The 24,512-nt window shown below is 33.5% G+C and overlaps 1 protein-coding gene across 2 annotated transcripts in view; it reads left to right on the plus strand.

Annotated features, from left to right (window-relative positions):
• Nucleotides 1-24,512, plus strand: part of Ptp36e (Protein tyrosine phosphatase 36E) — a 172,625-nt gene that overhangs the window by 131,437 nt on the left and 16,676 nt on the right. For both annotated transcript variants that reach the window (XM_064076881.1, XM_064076882.1), the window contains exon 9: nt 4,892-5,027. In XM_064076881.1, coding sequence (XP_063932951.1) covers nt 4,892-5,027 — 136 coding nt within the window. The remainder of the gene's footprint in view (nt 1-4,891; nt 5,028-24,512) is intronic.

The raw sequence follows: 24,512 nt of genomic DNA on the forward strand, positions 1-24,512 counted from the left end.
CTATTTATGTAATAAGTACATAAGATAAGTCTCGCAAGCTCGCTCTGCCATAAACTATAGGGCTCGGCCACAAAGCCTAATTATGTACGAATAACATACAAAGCTTTATGTTCGATTGCACTGAAGAAAATTGTCCTACAAAAATTACATTCTGCAACGAAAATTGTGATGCTTTCAAAGTGTGCTGTTTTTTGTTGCTATGGTCACGCTATTTACGGATTTGGGAAATTTGCGAGAAGTGTATCATTACGGTCTAGTCCATAAAGAGCCACTTTATGGACGCTAAACGATAGCATAAAACATATATTATTATGCAATCGAACATAAAACATATTATTATGCAATCGAACATAAAATCATTTTTGAGTCACACACATAACAATAGTACATTATGGAACTAGTGGATGAAGTTGAATTTCAACGGCGAGAGTGATTTTTTCACACGAGCGAGTGCAACGAGCGAGTGCGAAAAAGAAACTCGAGCCGTTGAAATTTCTTCATCCGCGAGTTGCATATACTATTTTTTCTAAGAAATTAGGAAATAAATGTTTTTTTTAAACGTCAAACACTAACGGGTCGTCCAGCCTAGGCGTCATGATTTTCGAAGCGCGCGAAGCGGACGGTGCGGTCGGTGCAGGCGATACGCGACACGTTTCGCTAGCTGCGAAACGCTCAGGCTGGACGACCCGTTAAAATCGTAGACGGCCGAGTATTTTTCCACTAGAGGGTGAAATGAAATTTCATCCACTGCCAGCGATGGGAAAATGACAAACTTCAACCTTAATGAGTAGAAAAAATACTATTATTATACATATTTCTATTTAAATGTAATATAAAATGCATTTTACAGCCTTTAGAAAAACTGAAAAACCTTATTAAAGTGACACTTTTCAAAGTTTCAAAAATTTTAGAAATTTTTTTAGATCTTTTTGTGCAAAAATTGAAAAAAATATGTATATTTTTATAACAGTTAGTAATAACGTAAAACAAATACCTCCGTACATCTTGTAGGGTATATAGCTGCTATGTAATTTCGTACCAAATTACGTATCTTAAAATTTTGCCAACTCCTACATAAGTTTTTAAGAAAAATTATTTGATCCGGGGAACTTCACGTCCCGAGCTTCATCAAATATCAATTTTTATATGATAAATATCGAAGAGATGTGCTTGTATAAATATTTACTTTTCCTTCAAGGATGTAATATATGAGAAGTGTATCATCAAATGGGTAGTACCTAGATAAATTTGGCACACACCAAATACCTTATGTGGCATTCCCATTATTTAGCTATTTTTTTTTTTTAAATTAGGTATTTCCTTTGAAGTTCATATACATAGTGTTTAGGTGTAAGTAAGTGTGTTATCTCTGTTGTTAAGATTCCATTTTGCATTCTGAACATCATGATTAGATTCTCTCTGAATATAAACGTCTGGCGGTAATAACTACCGTTTTTAATAACTCAGATAGATATTTGTTTCTAATATCCCGTTAGCGTAGAGTGTATTAATTTTTTGAGCTTTACGTTTCCATTTTTCTATACATCGCTTGCCTCATCAACATCATATAGACCTTGCACTGCACTTGTTGTTAAAGCTGTTAGTTGTCAGTAGGTTTTTTCATCATTTTTAAAATTTTGAATTTATAATATACATATTTTAAACATTATTCTTAGCCTCAGAATAATTTAAAATAAAAAATATAACTTGTATAAACAATCACAAACATGAAAGCATATCTTTTAAAATAGTTTTTCTAGTTTCATTTGAATAAATACAAACAATACGTATTGGTATTCGAAATACTATTTTTGATAATAATAATTAAACAGATGTAAAACATCATGGAAAAAGAAAACAACTACTAAATTCATCCAAATGTAGTTACTTCTTGGTTAATTAAATAAATCTTTAATAAATTTTTAAGATTATAGTGAACACTAAAATTGCGTTCAGATGGTATTATTTTTTTTTAAGTTCTTTGTTTCTTAGTGTTGATAATATTGATGATTAACCAACGTTCTCTAAAAGGTTATACTCTTTAATGTCTATAGTTTAGTTATTTTCTCTTGGATGAGTTTCATTTGAAACCACTTTTCTTTTTTCTCGAAAGTTGTTCTAAATAGATACATTTTGTCTGTCAAAAACAATATACTGGTATGATCCGGAAAAGCTCTGGTTCTGTGTACAAAATAAAAAACGCCGCTCGAGAACCCCGTGTTTCATTAGTTTTATTATCAAATTATTTTTACTAGGTTCCGCGTCGACCGATGACTACGGTTTGCCGACTCCGGACATCCACAATTAAATAATAATAATTAAATAATGACATGCAGTTAAAAAGTATAAAAAGTAACAATAAAAGTACCAACTGTTAACTATATTTTCATTTACATTCAATTTTTTTTAAATGTATATGGCAAATTGACAAATAAATTAATTGAATAATTATCGAATTCTGAAATACATATCTGAAAACGCTTAGATGCTAAAAACAGAAAAAATGCATTTATGTTGTAGCAAAGTTATGTACGAACAATACAATTTTTGATAATTTAATGTATTTTCTTTTCGTTTATTATTCATACACAGGAAAATGTATTAAATCAACAATTATTACAAAAAAAAATAGTAAGCACTGAAGAACATCGAAGCCGTTATTGTTTTGTAATTTTGTTAGCTATCTTAAATATTAAGCGTTTTAAAAACTAAATTCGCATTTCTGGGTACGGCGAAGGAGGATCTCGCCGGACCTGGCGCAACATACGTTCCGTTCGTAAACAGTGTAGTAGACAAAGACAACGATGGAACCGTAAGCTGCTACTAAGTCGAAACATAGAGCTATGCATTCTTGGATACAGCGTGCCGAAATCTCGCCGGCATAGCGTGTTTATCAGTATTTAAAATTAGCAAACAAATGCTTTATTTTGTACCTATTATATAATGAAATATATTTTTTTAATATATATGTTCTATACTAAACGTAGATTCAAACTTTATTTCTTTTTTTATTTTCTAATTTCAACGTTTACTATGAGTATAATAAAGTGATTGGTACGGCATGGCCGACCCTGCCGCCCCTCACCAGCCGCCTCTGATAATAATCTAGTAATGCTTAGAATATAGACTTGTTTTACGAATCTTATTTTAATACTTTTCCTGTAATTGTATGTTTCTACCCGTTGGAAAATAAATACATTATTACAGTGGCGTAAATAGCACCCCCGTAATGATATACATTGAGTAGATTAATAAATTATTATTATTGTTATGATAATTATTAATTTCTTAAATCACGTCCGTTTCGAAGATTTTTTTAATAAAGTCGAGAAAAAATAGTATATATACACAGTGTATCAAAAATGGCGCACTAGAACGGATTACAATCATCACCAGAAAAACATTTAAAAAATTCTAAAGCACTTATTTTTTGATCTACTGATCTTTAAAGACTACATTTAAAATGTATATTAATTAAAAATCTATTCCTTTGATGTTCTTTAAAATTGCCTTAAATCATACATATTATCACAAACAACAATTTTACTCACTGAGAATATTTCGTGTTTAAAAATAAAGAATCTACAGGGTCCTTAAAATCCTTGAAATTATAAGGCTTAACCAACGTTTGAGAGAAACTGGGAACATTGTACAAGTGATTGGTAACCACGAAAAAAGCCGTCTCAGAACAACAAAAACGCCAAGAGTAGAAGAAAAAGTAATAAGGCGGCCACACAGAGAGAGGGAAGACTGTGAAGTTAAAAGTGTGCACGCTTGTCGTAAGTTAAACCCGTACTCTCTAGTTGCACACACAGACAGAGGGAAGACTGCGCAATCAAAAGTGTGCACGCTTGTCGTAAGTTATTACAGTGGCGTGCATTTGTATTATAAAAAAAAAAAAAAATGTAAAATAAGTCAGACGTCATTTAAAAATACGACGCTAATGAATTAAAACTCAAGCGTACAGCGACTTGTCTCCATACACACTGAGTTTTCCCCGCGCAGTTATAACTGTGCACGCTTGTGGACTTGACTGCACATGCCACATTCTTCCCCACACACTAGAAGTTTTAACTGTACCCCGTGGCACGTACATTGAAGCCTTGACTCTTCCCTCTGTGTGTGTGGCTGCCTATAGACATTTTTTAAAATCAACCCCGACGAAGTAGAAGAGCAGTTGCACAAGATGATAGAATTCACTTCACGTTAGTGCCAAGCTTTAGTACCAAGAGATTTTCAACCCCGAATGTAATTTTGTCATTTGAACATTTGTTGTAATTATTAATGTACGTATTTAATCATAATGGTTTTCTATTAGTAACTCCACTTCCACTATTTACGTTCCTATTATTTGTTTGATTGTATTAAGTCATTTTGACACATTTTTATATCTATTATTACATATTGGTTTTCGAAAATTCATTGTTAAAACATTCTAACAGCGATGCCACAGTTCCGTACATTGAAAGCTTTATAAACCTAGAATTAAGTCAATTAAAATTTTTTCCATAATTTTCCCTTATTCATTGTAATCTGCGCCATTGCGTGGTGCCCCGTTAGTGCACCATTTTTGTACACCGTGTATATGCCTCAGAAATGTATGGCATCTGCAGAAATTTATGATGAAAGCAACGATTTTCAAAGCATAGAAATTAATACATACTTTGAAAAAAAAATACAACTATATTTGAAACAAAAAAAATCTGCCTAAATATATTGTAACTATTATACATAGATTTAACTTCAGTATCGTAATCTACAAACTGTGTAAAAACATCTAAATATATATTTTATAATATCACTCGACCCACAGTATTAATTTTAGTCTAGTCGCAATTATATTGTTCTATTGTTAAAAAACAATAAAAAATCTTTTCTTTTTTTTTTTTAGTGACGGTGGCGGCAGATCCGGGGTATACTTAGCCATAGACGCCAACATGGAATTACAAGAAGAAGAAGACAAATTCGACGTCTTCGGTTATCTGAAAAAATTGCGCCAATCAAGAAAAGGTCTGGTCGAGAACGTGGTAAGTTGGACAAAGTAATAGCAAACTAAAAAAGCCCGTAATAAATTCCATTAAAAAAAGTAATTCGTAGGTTGCGTTTAAAGAGAAACACTTAAGCGAGAATGGAATAGTCGGTTTTTTTACTCGTTCGCTTTCTCAACTTATATTAGAAATAGCACTCAGAGTAGCCCTCTGGGAAATTGTCTACGAGCTGCAGAAATTCTAAGCGGTTAGTTGAATTTGCCGGGCAAAGTGCGCGTTTGAGGGAACAGAACGCACTAAAATGATTTTTTTGAAGGTTAATGTTGCTGGAACAAGACTGACATCAAATGAGAGTTAGTGTGTGCTTATAAAATCGATTGAGAGTTGCTTTGTTGGCGACATGAGTCTAGTTTACGATGAGCAACTTTTCTGCTATAAACATAACAGTGAATTCATGTCGTATAATTTTAATATTCCCAGATTTTATTTCTCTGCTTTGATATATGACGCGGTCGTAAAAATTCAAGAGTGAAAGCCGTGATGATAAGAGGCAACTATTTTAGAAACTAATTTGGAAGTGTTTGCAAGAAAAGATAGGAATGTAAATTTATGTATGTGGCTTGTGTGGGAAGTAATTCCGGAATACAATTTTCTGTTTCAATAAATAAATTTACTTGAGAAAAGAAATGTTCACAATAAAATACTTAGATAGTGTTCATGACTTATATTTCTTTGCAGTTCTAAGAATTTAAATATAAGTACTAGCTGCTGTGTAGAACTATAACGTATTAACGTGTAAAGCTCTAAAGAAACTTATCACAGTAAAAAAAAAAACACAAAGTAACATTGACAACCTCAGTTCATTAAAAAACAACGGAACTGAATTTGATACATGCAACTTAACGTTAATGCTACTTTGCTTACGTAAGGCATCTAAAATGTTTTCTGAAAAATATTCACCGTCATATTAATGTCATTCTGATTTATTAGAATAAAATAACTTTTACGTGTTAACAATGTTAATCCCTATCATTTTATTTTTTTTTTATGCGGAAACTTTGCCTTTTCCCATTAATTAATTATACGTCAACACAATTCCCGCAGAAACACCCACAATATCACGATAAAATCTTGTTCAAACTCCACACCTATAACAAAAATTCAAATTGATAAAACACCAAATAAATACGTCATATACAGCCACTATTAACTCATTCGTAGTTTGTATATACGGAAATCATATGCAAAAACAAGACACATATACAAAATATACCACCAAATCATGATAAAAATTATTAATATGACAAAAAAAAAAAACACATATTAACACAAAAAAGATAAATACAGCAACTTGTTAAGGTCACTTCAGGCGTTACTTCATGAGTAAATTAGCATCTCCTGCTTTATGTACACCGATCCAGTGCACAGGTTAATTTGAATAATAAGTATATATGGATAAACTCGTTATATACGAAAACCAAAATATTAATTAACACTAACTCAACATGACTGTTGACAAGATAATCGATAATGTTACTGACGTCTGATTCGGCCTTTAGAACCTTAAATCTCGTATTTGACGTTCTATGTTATTTATTATCATTGCTCTCGTTAAGTACAACGAAGTGGAATGCACGATCTGTTAGTCAGTTTGAGCAATAAACCTTTACGTTACATTTGTTCTTTATGTGCCACAATCTTTCATTTTTTACTTCCCGAGCGTAAGCGAAGGAAGTATTGTAATTGAGTCCGTCGGCCGACCCTCTACTTTTACGTTACCTTTCGTGACCCCTGCAGTATGAAGAAATATGTCTACCGCTTCCGTCTGTTTGTCCGTCTGCCGTCCCGATTTTCATTAGACGAATAATCTCCGAAAGTAGAAAGGAATAAATCCTATCTAAATTCTACAAAATATGATGAGACGGTACTTGTAATTTATTATTCCATTCATTTTTTCGGATTTGCATATACAGGGTGACAGGGTCAAAAGAAAATTACTGAATGCGTGTTATAGGAATAGCGTGCAAATGGTAAAACGTTAACCAAATGTTGGCTGATCAATCCCGATCACCAATGGGATGATGACATTCCAAATACGATACTTCTGTACTTGTAGTGGATAACTGCGTGCTGCGTTTTCACCTTAGACATCCAGATTTATGGGAAACAAAAAATTAAAATTGTATAACATTTTACAATTTAACTTCGAAACTGCAAAACCGCACTTGAAGCAAAGGCGTAGCACGTTTCTTTATGCTTACTTTAATATTACATCCATACATATGTTTATTTTAACTTATAAGGGTTATCATAAAAAAAATTAAATTCGCAAAATCAAATGATTTTCGAAAAAATGGACTTGTACTCAAGGGCGAGGGAAGTTCTGTCGAAATAACTTTCGATCAATTTTTTTGTTACTGTTTCAGTTGTAAAACTGGGTATATGTTAGTTGTCAAACGATATTAAAAAATATATTCTTAATAAATGGTACTAAATGAGATATAGATTTTTTACTACTATTATTTTTGTTATTTAAATTTTGTTTGTTTTGAATGATTTCTTGCGATCATAAAATCAGCTATTGATATTTATTTATGTTACTAGATTACGGTCGTTAATATGAGGTAAACTTAAAATATAAATAGTTCATTGAAAATAAACAATTGAAATAAATCTTCTTTTGAATTGTGGGTTATAGTATTATCGTATCTACTATAACTATAACCCTTATCATATGACGATCTACTCCGTAGAAATCTATAAATTAAATTTTCAACAGAACTAACTCATTTAAATTCCACTATCGCCTTGTCGATTTCGTGCCACGTAAGTTCTACTGTTTTCACACGCTTGAACCCGTGAACTCAAAGACGAATAGCTTCATAAGATTATGAATCAGCCAATGTAGATTCTTTTTTATTATTATCAACAACTTCGGTCTAAGGTCACATCTTGTTACACAGATACCTGGAGTGCCTCAATCCCTCAGCTCCGGTCTAGCCATCCCCTTTAAAATTCATACAACTGAACACATAGGTGATACTAAATAGTCTTCAAAAGATGGCGTCCGGCGATGATACAACGAACCTTGATGTTCCTGCTGATGGCGGGAGATATCGAAACAGAAAGTTTTGTGTGTTTGTTAAGTGCTTCAGTTTGTTCCACCCAGGATGTTTAAGTTTGCCTTATAAGCAACAAATCCCAAATGTAATCATGAATTATTATTACATACAATTTCTCCAAAAATTGTATATAATAATAGTGAATTTGAGACAGAAATTATGTAGGGGAACGCGGGGCAAAAAGGTCATAGCGGGCAGAGTGAACAGTTGCTTGTAATGTATACGTTCATGTTTCAAGAAATATGACCGGACATATCTTTGAAGTACATTTGGGGGCAAACTGGACCATCGTATTATGGGGCAAACTGAACCAGGTAAAACTGCGGTACTGACGGGAAGTCCTTATACAAAGGAACTTCAAGAAAATAGGACTACCCTAAAAGAAAAAACCAGAATTCCTAAGAAAAGGCTGACATTTACCAAAAATGATTCTAAAAATAGGGAAGACGATGCTGCATGCATTTATTGTAGTTCCCTGTTTAGCGACTCTAATGCAAAAAAAAATCGGTCCATTGCAGAAAATGTAAAAATTGGGCTCGCTCAGGGTTTAACAAAAAAATGAAAAATTTTATTTGTGATATTGGTGCCTAAAAGCCTATCAATTGTTTATATTTTTTGTTTGTATTTTATACAAGAAATGTTATTTTGTATAAAATAACATATCTTTTTGTGTGATATTGTGCCTAAAAGCGTATCAATTGTTTATATTTTTTGTTTGTATTTTATAGAAGATATGTTATTGAGTTTTTATGGAATTTTGAAATAAAGTGTTTTATATTTTTTCAAAATTTATTGTATTTTGTACTTATTTTTATGATTTTCTTTTAATATGTCCACTTTACCCAATCAGGCGGACCACTTTACCCACCCTATAGGGGTAAAGTGGACCAAATGCACGGTTGGAGTAAATTGTAAATAAGTAAGAAAATATTTAACAATTGACGTTTTTAGTTCTTTATAGTTATAGCCCAATGTTTGATGAATCAGCTTAAAGCGCTAAATCATTGATATAATGCATATAAAAGTTTATTTGCCCATTTTTTCATATCTATGTTCACTTTACCCCGCCTTCCCCTATCTTAAGGAATTAGTATTGGTGCTAAAAAGCAAGAACAATGTTTTAGAAGAAAATTGTGCTTTGCTGCGTGAGAAAAACTTGTATCTTGAATCTGGAGTTATTTCGTTGAAACAACAGCGCAAGTGTGTGTAGTCAGATAATATTATCCTAAATCCACTATCAACATCGGCAAAACGATTTTAAGTTGACTGATAATGATAAGACTAAGATGATTGCTGTTATTCAAGATGATGGTTTTAAAAAGGTTATTCATAACAAAAAATGTCAACATTATTAAAGGTAAACTTGAAGGGGACAACTTGACATTTAAAGCTGCTATCAAAAAACGTTATACAGGGTGACTGCGAACTATATGCAATAATTTTAACCACGGCATCCCCTACCCTAGTAGAATCGAAATATAAAAAAAACAAATTAAAAATCGAATGGGGCAAAACCTCCATGAACCACCCTCGATGCGAAGGCACTAAGCCACCTTGTAAACAGAGTTGGAAAAACATTCGAATAAAAACGACGTAAACACTTTCAGTTTCAATTAAAAGTAAAACCGATTTTTTGCTGCTTATCATTCGTTCATTTATTCATTCATCGTTAAAGATCAGTGCGAAAGTTTTTTGGTAATGCTTCATGATGATCAACTTTTGATTCGGACAGATGTTTGGTGCTTGCCACAACGATTTTACATTGCTTATTATTGGAGCACAAATACGAGCAACTTAGAATGCTACTACCTTTTTACAAGAAATGTTGAAAATGTTGTCCTTGACTAGCAATAGAGGCGTCAGAGCGTCGCAAGAGGTTTGTTGATAGGTAAAAAAACACCGAAGTAGCGGCTGCCACTTTCACTTGTTGAAGCTCTTCGATAATTTCTGGACACTGTTGATTTTCACAAACTAACTGTTTCATCCAACCGATACACATTTATCGAAAACCGTCTCTTGAAATCGTACTTATTGAAGAGAATGTGGAGTTTCATCGGACAAAAAGTGAGTTACACAACATGGACAATCAGCGGGCTCCAAACCGTGCACTTTGTCAACATGGTATGGATGTGACCGTGTTCTTTTAATGTAGGATGCACTACAAGCTGTGAAAATCCAATTTCTTCTTTCTGTCCCATCACGGCCACGATCGTGAGTTTGAGGTTGAAGGTACCATGATCTACCATGATGTACCACTGATGCAAATGTTCGCGCACACCAATTACCATATCGACGTACTCTGCATTGGAAAACTGCACCATACACCGATTTCACCGACCGTTCGATGATGACTGGCCCTTTTCGTGTTTTTCACGTTGCGATTAAAAAAGTGCCTGATAAAGTCACTTTTTTGGTTCTTAATCCGAGTCGCCTGTGCCATTCATTGTAGTAATTATGTAGGTCACGAAACATTACCAGCGGCGCGTATAACAATTTACATTTAATTTCAAATATTTTTTTCTAGTCACTGCTACCACTTAGGACCGTGAATTTTACCCAGTGACATAATCATATTGTGAGCTATTCCCCACTTTTTTTTTGCATGTATTTCGCAATCACCTTGTATATAGATATATTGACAATTTATCTCTAGATTGTAAGTCTAAGGCAATTCAAGATTATCTTATGTCGAAATTTCCAGAAAGAAATTTTGAGGTTGAACAACTACCCAAAAGAGACTTAGCCAGGAGTATTGCGTTTAAAATAACTGTTGATGAGGACATGTTTAATAAATTACTTTGTGAAGATATTTGCCTTCTGGAGTAGTTATAAAGAATTTTCATTTTTTTCGCAGTATAAGAAAGGAGCCAGTAATGTCATAGGTAACTCCTTTCACAAAAGCAATTTTAGAGTATATTTTTGATAATATCGTTGATGTTATGATATATGTGATGAAATATTTTCTATGAACATGTACATACTGCTTGTGAGCAATTTGTACCAGTCAAATGTAAAGTAACTTCTTCGTATCCCAAGTGGTTTAGTCGTGATATTATAGACCTTATAAAGGCAAAGAAAATTGTTCACAAGCAATTTAAAAAAACTCGTACTAATGCAGACTATGTGAAATTTGCAAATTTGATAAGTTTATGTAAAGTTATGATTAAGAGATTAAGAATGCGTATAGTGAACATATCTCTAATATTCAGAATGATTTGTTATTAAATCCCACTAACTTTTGGAAATTTATCCGCACAAAATCTAATTGCCAAATGTCACTGATAATGAGATTGGGCAATGAATTTTTATATAATCTATACTTCTATACTTATATTATAAAGATGAAGTGTTTGAACGCGCTAATCTCAGAAACTACTGATTCGAATTAAAAAAATCTTTTTATGTTGGATAGTCCATTTATCGTACCTACATATAGGCTATATAATATCACGCTACGATTAATAGGAGCGAAGTAGCAATGAAAAATTCGGAGACACGGGAAAATTATTCCTGCTTTGACAGCTTCCGTTGCTTACGCTGCTTAGGGCCGGTTTATCAATGCTCAGTTAAAAGTGTCTGTTAAGTAACTGTCAGATAAGGATAACTAGCAGTTAACGGAGGTAAAGTGTTTATCAATGCACGATGTTTCTTCCAGTTTCGTAGCTCGAAGTTTAGCTGTTACTCTCTTAAGTTGGTAACGCTCACCCCACTGGAAATGAGTTGTGATTGGTCAGTTCAAAACTACCCCGACTTTGAAAGTTCCATCAGATTCGATCCGCATTCGGTATTCAACGATTGTATATCGCGTTTCACGTGATCAATCATGAAAAAGCAAAATTTAGCATTAGAAAAAAAGTATTGAGCTAGCGGGTAATGATAAACAGGTTAACTCACAGACAAGCTTTAACTGCCAGTTACTTTAACTTAACTGCGCATTGATAAACCGGCCCTTAAACGGTTAAAGTTACGTAAAAATCATGTGTGACGAAATTGTTCCCCTCTAAAAGTTCTAAAGAAAAGTCCGCGACAGCATATGTCTATCTTTTAAGGTCGACTCAGTATAACCTTTTTTATGGTAATGAAATTTGTTCTTAAATAATAATGCATCTATCTATATTAATAAAAATGAATCGCCGAAATGTATGTACGCCCATAACTTCAGAACGACCGCACCGAATTGGACGATTTTTTTTTTTACGTGTTCCTTATCCTCAGGAGAAGGTTTATATGTAAGAATACTTATAAAAAATAAGACGGCTAAAAGATAAAAAAAATTAAACATTTTGCACGGGAATCGCCACTTGGAATGAATTTGAATAGTTGGCCATTCCTGACGGATCTGTCGCCTGACTGACGTGTCACACAAAACTATTTCTTCCGTGCGATTGTGAAAAGTATTATTGCATTTCAAGTCGTTGTTTGTTTTTTCGTAACAAAAAACGTCGTTTATTTTAACAAAAGTGTTGGTTAAAGTGAATTTAGTTACGCATTGCGAAAGTTTCTTATTAATTTTGATCTGCCATTCTATTTACGTATATTCACTTTGTTGGTTTCGACAAAACCTCAAACTTTACCGTTATTCGAGGATTTAATTTGAAATTTTCAATATTTTAAAATTCTCAAGACAAAATTTACAGATTTGATTGACGGTCAGGGGCGGCTCATGACTTGAAAAGTTGATGAGGCAAACACAAAACGCTCCAAAATATAAATAAAGCAAGATTACTTAAATATTTTCTACTTAGTCAAATAAACAAATCATTTAACTGCCCACCAAGAACCAACGTGACGGTGTAAGGAACTCTTGCAAGGAAAGGATGGGAATGATAGGACAAAAGGAAAGGGAAACGTGGTCAGAAAAAACTAATATAACTTCTAATCAAAAACAAAATTAAAATAAACTTTAATGAAAACATATAGAAAAAAATCAAATACAACATAAAATAAATCTAATTTGATTTATAACAAAAAACAAAACGAAAAAAATATAAAATATAAATACTCTGGATTTATTTTAAATTTTTTTTATAGATCAATTAACAATTTACTCAAATCTGGAACTGGCCGTTTTAATTCCATAACTACATACATACAATTTATCATCATACGTGAGAGTAGAAAAAACAGAACTGCCATTGTCATTTAACGTTAGTAGAGAAAAATTCCGATTTACTCGTAATCTTAAATAACGATTACCGAAATCAAATTATGACAAGCACAAAGAACTAACGCGACACACGCAAACGCAGGCACTTTTAAGACAAAATTTTGTTACCGAAATTTTGTATCAATTTATACACACACAGATTTGTGGCAAAACAATCAACGGCCTAATTTTGAATACTTCTGCCAATGCAAACTGCATTGTAATCGCACGTTCTCCGCGCGCAAATATTGTTGTCCATCTCTTTTGGAAGCACGGAAATGAGGCTAGCCTCAATTTTGTCTTTTTTCAACTCATACCGCTTATGAGTGTATTGCAGGTTGCTTGCCGAGAAGACGACAAGCTGACATACGTCCACGAAGTAAATCAAATGTGCGACGAACTACCTCAGGTGCAAATCGCAATGATTTATTTCATGGGTAATTCGGATACGGAAGTTGATCAGCGTTGTGCTCATAATCAACATAATAGTCAAACATTGAAGCGAGACATTGGGTGGTATGAATAAAACTGAGTAGATACTCATATTCGAAGTACGAAGTACCTACTTGCAAACATTGTATCTCCCCGGACACAAATTGAACATCTACGCGTTTTGTGAGCATTTAATCTAAAAATGAGCATCGGTGTGGCAAATGACTATTTGTCCTTATAAATAATAAATTAAATGTAATATATTTTTGTTTCCTTAAAGAATACAAAGTTAACAAAGTTAGTTGAGTTACAAAAGTCTCTTTTACTCCACGTTGGCCACCAACGAGCGATTTTCAAGATTTTTGTGAAACTTTGCTGGTTTTGAATTTGAATTTTCTGTCCTCGATAGTTGATGCTCAGCAAGAACCACGGGAAGGTCTGGAGCAGATCTCGCTAGGAAAGGAGAGGGCTAGGATTTGTTAATGAGGGATAGAACGTTATACAGTACAATACAATGGAAATACAATACAGGTACCTACAATCTAACTACAATACAGAATACACTACAGATACAGATACAATTCAGATACAATACAAATGCAAAGTTAGTAGCCAATACACCACCGGAAGAAATTGCACCAAAAATTGAAAATGTTGCAAAATGAAAACCCAAGCAAGCACACCCATGGAACTCGGAACGAAATCTATTGGTCGCAGCGCTCACACGCCCAAGGGAGAACGCAGCCGCATAAATCCAAGGCCGACTGACCTCATCCTTATAGGAGATGCGACCCAGCGTCTAAGGGCCAACATAACCCCCCCAGGCCAAAGCATCTGACGACATGGAGAATTCAGACTCTGAACCAAAGAATGCACTGTTGCAAAATGAAAACCCAACAAGCACACCGATGGAACTCGGAACGAAATCTATAGGTCGCAGCGCTCACATGCCCAAGGGAGAAGGCAGCCGCATAGATACAGGGCCGACTGACCTCATCCTTTTAGGATGATGAACCTCATCCGTTTAGGATGATGACCCAGCGTCTAAGGGCCAACAGAACCCCCCCAGGTCAGAGCGTCTGACGACATGGAGAATTCAGTCCCGGAACCAAAGAATGCACTGTTGCAAAATTAAAACCCAAGCAAATGCACCATGAAAACAAAGCATTTGCACCACTGGAGCTAAATTGGCAAGACCCAAGTTAAGTTAGTAACACATACAATATACAGTACAAAATGCTTCAATTACAAAAGTTACAATATACAAATTTCTCCACGTTTGCCACCAAAGAGCGATGACTTTGCTCGCTCGTTGCTGTTGCCCAGCAAGAACCAAACAATACGAGGAGGTCTGGAGTGCGTCTTGCCATCAAAAGAGAGGACTAAGGTTTGATGGCATGGGTGAAGGACACCGTATTTTGTAAAATGATAAATGATGAATACGGTATTTTGTGAATTATGAACGCAGTACTTTGTCTATTCTAAAGGCGTACTTTATCAGTCCTGAATGCATGTTATTAACAACATATTTAAAAAAAAATCGGGCATTTTTGGAAAAATATCCACTTTCCTTCGTGTTCACAGCACTTAACACAAAACATTTTCGCTAATATTTATTAACAATAAATTAGAAATTCGCGAACACGTGCTACTTTTAACCCAAAACGAAGCTCCAATGTTGCTGCTACCAGAACGGAATCAAAACTGAACAGAAAGGATCGAAAATGTGACCTTTTATCAGGAAGGTCACGTGACAGTGACATCATCGTACGTCACGATGAGATTGCAAAAATTATTTTTCATATTTTAGATCAGAAATTGTACATTTTCGGGGTTAATTTAACAACGTTTAAACAAACTAATTTGTTTTTACTAACCTCGTATTCTTAGGAAAATGGATTTCGGTTTAATTATCATATATTGATAGTTATCATATTTGAACATTATGAATTGTATTAATTATGCTTAAATTTTATTTAATTATATCGCGAAAATTTATAGCTTTGACCCACCAACTTCAATCGTTTCGAAAATTTATTAAAATGTAAACATTGTCGATCAAATGAATCACGGAATCCGATAAATTAAAACTGAAGTCGTACTTACCTTGTTTTCGGTCCTTTTCGGAAAAATATCCATTTTCGTTCGTGTTCACAGCACTAACACAACATATTTTCCGTAATATGTATTAATAATAAACTAGAAATTCGCTAAAACGCTCCACTTTTACGCCGAAATGAAGCGACGATCTTGCTGCCATCAAACAGAAATTAAAACTGAACACAAAGGACCGAAACACGTGACCTTTATACAAGTAGCTCAGGTGACATTGACGTCATCGTACGTCACGATGAGATTGCAAAATTTATTTTTCATATTTTGGCCGGGAAAATGCACATTTTCGGGGATAATTTAACATTGTTTAAACAAATTGATTTGTTTTTAATAATTTCGGGCTTGTAGGACAACGGGTTTCGGTTTAATTATCATACATTGATTCTTATCATATTTAAACATTATAAATGATATTAATTATGTTTAAAATGTATTTATTTATGTCGTGAAAATGTATAGCTTTGATCAACCGATTTCAATCGTTTCGAAAATTTTCCCAAAATTTAAATATTGTCGAGTCGACGAATCACGGAATCCGATAAATTAAAACTGAACTTGAACTTACCCTGTTTTCGGTCCTTTTCGAAAAAATATCCATTTTCGTTCGTGTTCACAGTACTAATACAACACATTTTCACTAATATTTAAATATATAAATTAGAAATTCGTGAAAAGAGCCCTACTTTTAAGCCAAAACGGACTCTGATGTTGCTGCCACCAAACCGAAATCAAAACTAAACGCAGAGGACCGAAAAATGTGACCTTTTATCAGGTGGCTCACGTGACAGTGGCGTCATCGTACGTCACGATGAGATTGCAAAAATTATTTTTCATATTTTCGCTCAGAAATTGTACATGTTCGGGGTTAATTTAACAATGTTTAAACAAACTAATTTGTTTTTGCTAACCTCGTGTTCTTAGGAAAGTGGTTTTCGGTTTAATTATCACATATCAATAGTTATCATATTTAAACATTATGAATTATATTAATTATGTCATTTCTGCAACTCTTCAGTTATTTTCTAAAATAAATTGACTGATCCATACATTTTTTTGTCACTGTAAAAGCAAATCTAAAAAATATGAATGCAATGATAAATTTACGAAAATATACTGATGATATTTTGCACATTTTAGATAGGATTTATTCGGCAAAATCTTGAGATGACGTCATCAAGTTTTTGGGCTTGATAAACAGATATATTTTAATTAAAAACGTACCATGTCAAACAGTAACTTCAAAACGTCTGCAATAAATCTAAAAATTTAGTTTTGCAATTCTTGATTCAATCAATAAAATAAACTGACTCACTGATTAATTTTTTTTGAGACACCCCCTATAAGCAAAACTAAAAAATATGAATGGAATGATAAATCACAAGTATAGTCTCATCCTATTTTGGATATTTTAAAAAGGATTCATTTGGCAAAATTTTGGGCTGACGTCATCAATTTTTTGGAGGAAGTAAGTATCATTTTGAATAAAAATTTATTATGCCTATCAGATGTTTAAAACATCTGCAAGATTTCAAAGCATTCGGTTTGCAGATTCAAAATTAAGTTGTAGGTGAAACGAAGTTCACGGGGTCAGCTAGTCTATATAAATAAAAATGAATCGCCGAAATGTATGTACGCCCATAACTTCAGAACGACTGCACCGAATTGGATGATTCTTTTTTTTGTGTTCCTTATTGTCAGGACAAGGTTTATATGTAAGAAAATTTATAAAAAATAAGACAGCTAAAAGATAAAAAAATTTTAAAATTTTGTATGGGAATCGCCACTTCGAATTAATTTCAATAGTTGGCGTTCCTGACGGACCTGTCGTCTAACTGACGTGTCATACAAAACTATTTCTTTCGTGCAATTGTGAAAAGTATATTGCATTTCAAATCGTTCTTTGTTTTTTCGTTAAAAAAACGCCGTTTATTTTAAGAAAAGTCTTGGTTAAAGTGAACTGCGAAAGTTTCTTATTAATTTTGATCTGCCATTCTATTTACCTATATACCGTTGCCGCCAAAAAATTTCAGACGTCAATGTCATTCAGTCGTCAGATAGTGTAGCAACCTTTAGACGTTTCTAACCTAAATATTTGACAGTCATTTTTAACTTTTACATTTGACACTTACATGAATGTAGCTGTAGCGTAAGCTGGAATTTTGAAAGTTTGATATTCCAGCTGTCCGAAATAATGACAATAAAGCATAGACTACATTAAAATTTTTGACATGACAGAAAAGTGATGTTTGAAATTTTTTGTCGGAAACTGTATATTCAACATAATCAAACATTGACGCGAGACATTGGGTGATATGAATAAAACTGAGTAGATACTCGTTTTCGAAGTACGAAGTACCTACTTCATTATTACTCTTATATACCTGAGGATCTACTCTACGTACCTACATGGAAACATTGTATCTCCCCGGACATAAATTGAACTTCTACGCCTTTGTGAGTATTTAATCTAAAAATGAGCATTGGCGTGGCAAATGACTGACCTTAGAAAACGAGTAGGATCGTTGTAAGAGTGAATTTTGACTAAACATGGCGACTTTCACGAACGTGGAACGTCGTCAAAAACATTCAGTTTGAAAAACACATTAGGAGCGGGAATTTCGAAAACTTTTCAGGTAATTAACTTTTATTTATGCATAAATTGTGCAGTGCTTTTTTTCTAACACTGGCCATAGAGATTCCCATCTCAAGGTGTCTACCCCATACTAACTTATATTTTGGTGACTCGATTTTTGCCTTGATGGTTGAACACTGGCACTGTTTTCCTTTTTGTTGTATCACGATGCTGCTTGAGCATCAACTGTTACCTACTGAAGTATTAGCATCATCTAGAAAAACTAGAAATATTTTGATTTGATATTCGAGTAGATACTTCGTATTTCGAGTATGAACATCTACTGAATTTTATTTATATCAACCATTGTCAAAAAATTGATCGAACGTTGTTTCCACAGAACTTCCTTCGCACCAAAAGTATAATGAAACGTATTCAGCATTTTCGAGTTGAGTCTTTTCTTCACACAATTTTGTGATGACTGATGAGTGATGACCTAATCAACATTTACGATCAACACGTATACCACCTTGGATTGGTGCAGTGTAATACTAAAAATAACTGTATTGTATTCCCAAAATTATCTGCGGAAATCGAGTCAGCCGTTCCATCAATTTTTTGGGGGGAATAAATAAATATTCTTAACAATTTACCATGCCTACAATAACTTTAAAACATCTGCAAGATTTCAAAGCATTCCGTTTTGCAGATTCAAAATTAAATTGTAGGTGAAACGAAGTTCACGGGGTCAGCTAGTGATACATATTGATATTTGTCAATGTTTTAGTAATTACTTTGGCTCTGTATATTGTGACGTTATTAATCCTAATGTTAATGCTGTTTTTGATTCAGTGGTTATATTGATAATGATAAAATTAGCATTCAATTGACAGATGTTAATAGTGCGTTAGATATGATTGATTCTAGCAAGGGAGCTGGTACTGATATCGTTCCTCCAAAATTTTATAAGAACTGTGGTAAGTCTTTAGCATTGCCGCTGTAATTGCTGTTCAATTTATCATTACAATCTGGTAAGTTTCCGTCATTATGGAAGGTGACTCATGCTTTACCTTTACATAAAACAGGTAGTAAGTCTTCCGTTGAAAATTATAGGCCTGTTTCCATCCTATCAACACCTTGTAAGATATTGGAATCGATAGTATGCACTCATATTTCTTATGCTTTTAAAAATATTATCTCTTTGATTCAGCATGGTTTTTTTCGTAAAAGGTCAAATATAACTGATTTGTTAAGTTTTACTGATATTGTTATTAAGTCATTTTCTGAGGGTGCTGAAATTCACACTGTGTATACTGACCTCAGCAAGGCCTTTGACAAAATTAATCATAAAATATTAATAAATAAACTTAGCGGTTATAGTGTCTCTGGTCATCTACTTCTATGGTTTACTAGTTACCTTGATAATTCGATCACAGATTGTGAAATTTAGAAATTGCTTCTCGTCTTCGCAGATTATTACATCTGGGGTCCCCCAAGGGTCAATTCTCGGGCCTTTGCTTTTTTCAATTTATATAAATGATGTGTCTAATATGTATACTCAAATATAATTTTAGCCTGTCCGCTGATGATTTAAAAATATTTAAAAATATTAGGGATAGTAACGATATGTCTTTACTGCAAAGTGACTTAGATTCTCTTTCATTGTGGTGTAAGGATCACTTAATGAAATTAAATTATAGCAAATGTCAAGTAATATGTTTTAGTCGTAAAATTGTGGCCTCAATTCCAGGTTATATTATTATTTAAAAGTTGTTTCTTCCGTAAAAGACCTTAGTATCATTTTAGACAGCAAATTATCCTTTGTCCTGCATTGTGAATATGTTGTTTCAAAAGCTCATAAAGTATTAGGGTGTATAGAGAGATACTGTTATGATTTTAATGATATTCGTACCTCTCTAGTATTATATTCATTATTGGTCCGTTCAGTTTTGAAATATGGATGCATACTATGGGATCCTATATATCAGGTACATAAGAATAGAATTGGACGCATTCAAAATAAGTTTGTCAAGTCTATTTTGTTCAAATTACCACTTACAGTCTCTCATTCTACTAGTGTTAGTAAGTCTTTATTATGCTTACGTCGTGATTTTCACAAAATTTGCTTTATGACAACTTTTAAACAAACAATATGTGCGATTCAAACATTCTTAATTCTATTAACTTCTATGTTCCTCAGTGCAATGTTAGACAAGCTCCCCTGTTCTACATTAAATTCAGTTTTAGGAATTATTTATTGTTTTCATCACTTAATAATATATTATCTACTTGTAATTCTATTTACAGCAGAATTGATTTCTATACAGATACATTTCCTAAATTTCAAACTAAGTTGAGGCAAATCTTATTTTAATAACATTGTAACATTCTCATGTGTTTTTATTTTATTTTTTTATTTGTGCTGTTTACGGATGTTTTTCCGTCAATAAAGTAAAGTAAAGTAAATAGCACGGAAAATAAAGAAGTTAGACAACGGTAGAACTTAATGTCGCAGAAAATTGTAAAGTATAATGAAAATAGTATCCCTAAATACGACTTTGTAAAATTGTATTCATATAAATATAACAATAATATGTTATAATATAATTTATAACAACTTACTTTTAGTTTTACACAACCTTTAAAATTTTGCAACTTATGTGCATAAATACTAATATTGTTTAAATTATTATTAAAATGATTTTGATTTCTCACACTAAATAAATTATAATTAGAATCATATAGATATTTATCGAACCGGTGTTAAATCTTCGCCTAAATGAACGAAAATGACCGCGGACTCGACTTAAGGCTCCGGTAAATGCCCGACCTGATATTTTTGCATGTCAAAACAAAAATGGGGAATAGCTCACAATAAGATTATTGCACTGTGTAAAGTTCACGCTCCTAAGTGCCAGCAATGTCTAGAAAAAAATATTTGAAATTAAACATAAATTGTTATACACGCCGCTGGTAGTATTTTCTGATTTATTTCTTTCAATGAATGGCACAAAGCGACTCGAATTAAGAACCAAAAAAGTGACTGACAAGAAACGCAAAAACAAGAAAAGAGCCAGTTATGTATCATCGAGCGGTCGGTCAAGTTAGTTTATGGTGAATTTTTCCAAATCAGAGAGTGTCGATATGGTAATGCTTAATGGTGTGCGCGAACATTTGCGTCAGTGGTACAATATATCCGAGATCATGGTATCTTCAATTTCAAACTCAGGATAAGAATAAGAATAAGAATAAGAATAAGTTTATTGCACAACTAGAGCAGCGTACAAAAAGTTAGAATGCAGGCTAACCCTGATACTAAAACGATTCTAACTCATACATACACACATTAAACATACAATATACAATTGACCCTTTTCCTGTAAGATCGTAAAACTTCCGTAGTGACTTTTCGTGCGCACGCATCTTCAAAACCACGTTGAAAATAGTATCCGGCACTCCGGCAGCAGAGCAAAGGTCTGTGACGACAAACCGCTTTGACAGAATGCAACCGGAAACACATGCGTAACCTGTCGCTTATTGGTTAATTTTAACTTTGCGCTCCAAAAATCTGACTTCGCCTGCGCGATGTTGTCTCACTCTGTATCACTGGAATTTATATAATCTCTACTCACTTTGCTTACAGGAAAAGGGTCAATTAGAATACGTAAATAAGTAAAATAAATAAAACAACCTAACAAACATAGTCAAACTTAAAATCGACGAACATTAACATTTATGTCGTGACCATTTAAAATATCAGACTTAATTCTCTTTTTGATACAAGAACTGGATGCATTTAAATATATCAAAAAATTATTGTTAATATGTGATGCTAAGTAGGAGAAAGACGACTGAAACTTTGCAGTTCTGTGAACAGGAATCTCGAGTCGTTGATCAACATGTCTTAAGTCTCTTATATTTATTTCATTTCTTTTAATCATTTTAACAAAAAGATATTCAGGAACATGAGTTTCTAGAATCTTTTTAATGAAATTTACGTAATGTAAGAAACGCTGTTCATTTAGCTTAAGTTCTTTTAAAAGTTTTATATATGGTGAAATATGTTGAAATCTCGGTACGTTAATAATAAATCTCACACAACTATTTTGAATTTTTTGTAGTTTGATTTTGTCATACTCCGACAGACACGGACCATAGACTTGAGTACAATAATTTAAGTTAGACAATACTATTGATTTAACTAAAATGAATTTAGTGTCCTGATCTAAAGATTGTCTGAGAGGAGCAAGCTGCTTTAGTTTAAAATAACTTGAACGGCATAATGCAGAAACATGTTGTGAAAAATTCAGACATGAATCAAGGATTACACCTAAATTTTTAACAACACTTTCACAGGGAATTTGTTGTTCGTTAATGACTAAATTAAGATGAATGCCGTTAAAGTAGAGGAACCGAATATTATGTTTTTACATTTTTTAGTGTTTAAATAAAAAGAATTGCAAGCAGTCCATTGAAAAATTTCTGCCAAATCTTCATTAATCTTAATCGGAGCTGTTGTATCTTGAGGATGAAAGCTTAAATACATTTGAATATCATCAGCGTACAAGTGCAAGGTACAGTATTTAGGCACAAACTGAATATCGGATATAAATACTGAAAACAAGAGAGGACCTAAAATCGATCCCTGTGGAACTCCTCTTTTAATGTCACGAGTGGCAGAAGTGTCTTGACTTGTGACAGAGTTTATGCGACAAACCTGTTTTCTATTGTGCAAAAAAATTATTAAACCATTTTAAGGTAGAATTAGTTACACCGTAATAAGATAATTTTTCCAACAAGCAATTAATATCGATGGAATCAAAAGCTTTAGACAGATCTAATAAAGTTAATGCAGTAACGTTTCCCCTATCCATATTACGCAAAATATCATCAACAATAGACACTAGGGCTGTAGCTGTACTGTAGCCTTGACGAAAACCAGACTGAGTCATTGGTAGGATATTTATATTTGAAAAGTACTCTTTAAGTTGTTTATACATGAGCGATTCCGAAATTAATAACATAATTGGTTGTATACTTATCGGTCGTAAGTCATTTAATTCATTAACCTTAGATTGCTTGGGAATGGGTGTCACACATGATGTTTTCCATAGACTTGGTACAATACCGTTTTCAAAGCAGATGTTAATTATATGTGTCAAAGGTGCGCATACGAAAGGTAGCGAGAGTTGTAACATCTTAGCTGATATACAATCATGACCTGTCAAAGAGGGTTTTAACTTGAGAACTACATCCCTTACAGTTTCCTGATCTACAGGCGAATATTCAAATTTGTGGTTTTCAAAAACATTTGCACGATGAAGATATTCACGAAAAGAAAATGAAGCAGAAGTTTTTGGCACAGAGTCAACAAAAAAATTGTTTATAACATTAACATCCGAAAATTCAGGTGGAATAGAATTTTTAAGCTGTTTGGTATTAATCATGGCTGTGATATGACAGAAAGTCTACTGCAAGCTGAAGAACAAATTTGGGAACGCGATGAAGAAGAGCCCGACATCAGCACTGGTCGACTTGCAGCTGAAGTTGGAGTTTCACAGTTTATGGTGCATCGTACCTTAAGAGAACTCCAATGTTCAAAAAGTACAAGGTTTGGAGCCCGCTGTATAATTTACTGCAAATGATTGTTACAGCAGTGTCGCGAACACCCTAACTTTTTAAAGTGTATTCTGTTTACGGATGAAGCAAGATTCACTCACAATGCTGTTTTCAACAACCACAACACTCACATTTGGTCCGATGAAAATCCACACGCTCGTCAAGAAGTACGATTTCAACGACGGTTTTCCATAAATGTGTGGGCCGGTATTGGCTGGATGAAACAGTTAATTTAGAAATCAACAGTGTCCAGAAACTAAATATATAAGAGTTCCAACAACAAGTGGAAGCGGCAGCCGCTACAGTTCGTGGAACTTCCAGTGGTTTTTACCTATCAACAAACATGTTGCGACGTTCTGAAGCCTGTATTTCTGGTCAAGGATAACATTTTCAACATTTCTTGTAAAAACGTAGTAGCATTCTAAGTTGCTCTTATTTTTGTTCTAATAAATAATGTAAAATCATTGAGACAAAAACCAAACCTCCATTAGAATCAAAAGTCGACCAGCATGAGGCAA

The sequence above is a fragment of the Zophobas morio genome, unplaced genomic scaffold (genome assembly GCF_036711695.1).
Source record: "Zophobas morio isolate AGI-343-1 ecotype UQ-CSIRO unplaced genomic scaffold, CSIRO_AGI_Zmor_V1 ptg000108l, whole genome shotgun sequence".
Classification (NCBI taxonomy): domain Eukaryota; kingdom Metazoa; phylum Arthropoda; class Insecta; order Coleoptera; family Tenebrionidae; genus Zophobas; species Zophobas morio.